At 39.7% G+C, this 4,278-nt stretch overlaps 1 protein-coding gene across 1 annotated transcript; it reads left to right on the plus strand.

Annotated features, from left to right (window-relative positions):
• Positions 1-769: 769 nt before the first annotated feature.
• On the plus strand, positions 770-3,624 carry dmbx2 (diencephalon/mesencephalon homeobox 2). The gene is made up of 4 exons (XM_026322899.1): positions 770-797; positions 1,316-1,488; positions 2,337-2,512; positions 3,136-3,624. The coding sequence occupies exons 2-4, from the start codon at positions 1,323-1,325 to the stop codon at positions 3,622-3,624; spliced, it is 831 nt and encodes a 276-aa protein (XP_026178684.1). The 5' UTR covers positions 770-797; positions 1,316-1,322.
• The last annotated feature ends 654 nt before the right edge of the window (positions 3,625-4,278 follow it).

Consider the following 4,278-nt stretch of genomic DNA (forward strand, 5'->3'; position numbering starts at 1 on the left):
AATACTCTCCAAACTGCACCTGTGTGTACACAGCTACTTTTCTGTAAGTTTATAAAGTGCAAAGAAAATAATAATGATGATGAAATTGTTGGTGCCTGAAGAATTAATAACTTGGCATTAGAGGATGACGTTTTTGGTGATAATTTGATGTTTTCCCTCTTCCTGGGAAGACTTCTAATTTGGCTTAGCTGGATCTGAGGAAATTGTTCTCATTGAGCAAGGTTCAGATTAACTTCACATGGTGACAGTTTATAGGCAAAATATGGTCCCTGTTAGTAAAACAAACCCTCAGAGAACCCCCCCCCCCCAGGGGGAGACTGTCAGAGCCAGCGGTATGGGAGAAAGGGGACTGAGAAGGAGAGGACAATCAAAGGCTGTTATTTTAATCTGTCCTGCCTCGGAGATTAGCCGACCACATTGTTTTAATTGTTTTAACGGGAGGGAATGAAACGCTCGCTTATGGGGGGATCCTTGGCATAAATCTCTCAAGTTCAATAGTTTCAAAAACTTGAGCCCCTTGCAACCCCCCTCTCTTCCCTCATCCCACCTAATCCCGGCTAATACCTTTCTTTCTATTGGCTAATGGCTGAGGGGAGCCTGGGTAAATGCTTCTTAAATAGTCGTGGGTGAGAATGGTTTCGGGAGATTTAGGTCCGTGGAACGACCAAAAGCGCTGGTGTGCGAGGATATAAACCCCAAACTGGACTAGAAAATACCGGAATACAACTCGCCAGGTCGAACTCCGTGCGTAAAAACGCACCTGAACCCACGCACCAACTCGGGATTTTGGATCACAGGTAATCAGCTAAGGAAAGTAAAATCCTGCGCGGACAGAAAAAAGCTTAAAGAATATTTTCACCACGGAAACAATGTAGAATGAGTGGACTATTCTTCTATGTTACTTGTAAGATGGCTACCAAAGAAATCAGGATTTTGAGCTGTAATATTTGAGTTCAAACTGTTGCTTTTCCGGGTGTTAAATGCAAAAGTGGGCACCCGTGTTTTAACTGGGCCCTGTGTCAGAGCAGATATTTCTTCCCAAATTCACCAGAATATTTTAAAGCTTGAATTCACATTTGCAAGAAACAAAGGGACAGTAACCTAATAAACACCATCAGACCTAATGTTGCTGCCTCTGATAGCCAATTCTCTCTCAGATAGGCGTTTAGTTTCTAATACTAACAACTAAAAAATGTGCATTTGAAAGTTTTAGAGGTTAATTACGCAGATGTGGAGACTTTGCCAGGGGGTTTTGAGCGTGAATCCTGCATTTCTCCATATTTAAAACTACATCTGACATAAATCTGTCTCTTAGACTCACAATGAACCCCCTGAATTTCTGCGGGTCAGCCAGCGGTGTGGTGTATCCCCTCCACGGTGTCAACTCCATGCTGTTCGACCTGCCCCACCAGATGGCGGAGCAGTACCACGTTTACTCCGCAGCAGGGCCCACGGTGCACAGCCTGTCTGTGGCTGAGAGACTGGCCGGTAGGTGATCACAGTCCCGGTCAGATCGAACAGTGGCAATGTAGGAGCTGACAGTTTGATTTCAGGTTGGAGGTTTTTTCACTTGTTTAAAATTATTATGGTTTATAAGTATTCATTATATGGTACATGCAAATATGTGCCATGGTGCAAGTAACAAACTAAATATGTTCAAGTCCTGTACTTGATTACTTATTTCTTTACTTTTCTTCATGCTTATACTTCACTATACTGTTCTTATTAAAGTATACAGTAAACATATATATACATATTTCAAAACTTTAGACACTAGTATCTCACATTTTATTTATGTTTTTCGACATGTTTTTCGAAAATGAACAGTGTATAAAACAATTAAAGCTAAACAATAAGATGCTGCTACAGTAAACAATCAGATAATTTATTACATAATTGTAAAGCATTTAAACTACTTTTTCTGCATCATTCCTTCTATTTTGCTACTTATGTTTACTTTTATTTCAAGTCCAATTTTCAATGAAAACATTTTATTTATAATAATATAGCATAGTATTGCTTTTCTTAAGAAAGGATCTGAATACTTTCTCTACAATAACATGAAAGAGGTAAACAATCTTTTTATTGCTAGTTTAAACTACAATATAAAATTAGAAAATCTTAATCTCAATTTATCAATTTTTACCAAGACCAATTTACTAAGATTTATCTCAGCCTCTAACAGGGATAAACTTGAAGCTTACTCTAAAATTGGTGCAAACTGGGTCTAGTTAGACCAAACCTCCAGTACATCCTTGAAGACAGTTAAGGCAGTCCTGTTGCATACTCAGAATATATTTTGGTAATTTATTCTTTGTTTATTTCCAACCCACCAGAGCTGATTTTGGAGGCTCGCTATGGAAACCAGCAGAAGCAGCGCCGCAGCCGCACAGCGTTCACAGTGTCCCAGCTGCAGGCTCTGGAGAAAGCCTTCCAGCAGACGCAGTACCCAGACGTCGGCATGAGAGAACGGTTAGCCATCTGCATTAACCTGCCTGAGGCTCGGATTCAGGTGAGAGCACACCCCACCCAACGCCAGACTGTTGGCCTGAAACAATTGCCACATGTCTGTTGTTGCTAATTTATGGTGAACATTTAACTGGAAAGCATGAATGAAACCCTGCTATAATTACCTTTTGGTACATGTATTAATTCCTAGACATGCAACTTCTCAGTATTATGACTTTACTTTATGTGTGTGTTCTTACTCCTGTGATTTTCACTTTTTGTTGCATTAACATTATTTTTGATCAGTTTGCTTTCATGCTGACAATATTTTTAAGCCTATTCTTTTTTATGTAGCATCATTTCACTTATCTTCACATCCTTGTTACTTCGGTTGTTTTGCCTTTTCTCATTTTAGTGATCAGTGTGATTTTAAGTTGTTGTTTTATTGTTCTTGATTTTGTGTGAACACCAGGTTGTGACCTCATGTCATAGATTTTTGTCTTTTAAAACAAGATTTTATATTAATAAATAATTTATATCTCCACATTGTTTTTTATTCAGTAATTTGAAGTTGGTTTCCTATTCCAATTAAAGTTAAATGTTGATAAAGTACTTTAAGTCTACTTTGTGCATGAACCGTACTAAATAAATAAATAATACCTTTGCCATTTACGTTTTCTTTTCCAGGTGTGGTTTAAGAACAGGAGGGCAAAGTTTCGTAAAGGTCAGAGGTGCTCACCGCTCTCCAGAGACCACAGCCTGGAGGAAGCACCACATCACAGCAAGGCAGGACAGGAGGAAGTGAGAAGTGAAGACAAACAGAACCCCATTACATCACGCATTGACAGACACGTCCCTCCTCCTGCTGTGGATAAAAGCAGGGATGTTTGCACCACTCTCACCCCAGCAGACTCTGATATGTCACACTACCCCATCCGGCTACACTCCCCTCCACTTTTCCCTTTCGTGACAGGGGATTGCTACAGCCACCCATCTCACCAGCCTGTCAGAGGAGCACTGTCCACCAAGCTCGCCTTCCCACCAGTTTTCTGGCCCATCATACAGCATCACAGCTCCACTCTGGGGGTTCCTCCATCATCGGTTACTAAAAACTGTAGCCTTTCCCTTCAGACTTGTTCCAGTAAAGCTGTTTCTCTCCCTCACCTGGGGCTTTAACTGATGTGGACTTATACGTCTGACAAATACAGCCCAAGATCTCTGCTCCATGTAGAGTGGCCTCAAGCAGTACTGTGTAGGAGAAGACAGGAAAACAAGGTAGAGAAGCACCTACTGTATTGTGTTGTTGCTTTATTTAGTGAGTTTTATTGAATGCATGTTTTACTAAAGGGATATAAAGCTGTACTGTCACATGCATTCAGATATTTTTAATAGACCGTCTATTTTGGGTCTGATTTAACATCTACAAGTTGGTTTTAGGCTGCCAGCATGGGTTTTGTTCACACTGCGGTTCCAGATAACAACCAGCATAAACATCAATTTTAAGATCATTGTTGTATCCTTCAACATTATTTAGGTGGCTACACTGCCAAGGCAGTGTTTCAGAGCAGCCCGTTACTGTAACAAAGCACTACAACATAGAAATATGAAATAAAACTATTTGTACCCGAGTTCTCAGTTTGTTATTTCTTTTGGTTTTCACTTAAATGGATTCTCAGACACATATTTACAGAAATGCTGTGCAGTTATTCAGCTGTATAACAGTAGCAATGAATTACAATTATATATATGCATAACATGTTGTTTTCTAAAGTCTGGTTTATTTTAGATTTTCTATGTGACTTAACATGCTTGCAATAGCATTTCAGTTTT

The sequence above is a fragment of the Mastacembelus armatus genome, chromosome 4 (genome assembly GCF_900324485.2).
Source record: "Mastacembelus armatus chromosome 4, fMasArm1.2, whole genome shotgun sequence".
Classification (NCBI taxonomy): domain Eukaryota; kingdom Metazoa; phylum Chordata; class Actinopteri; order Synbranchiformes; family Mastacembelidae; genus Mastacembelus; species Mastacembelus armatus.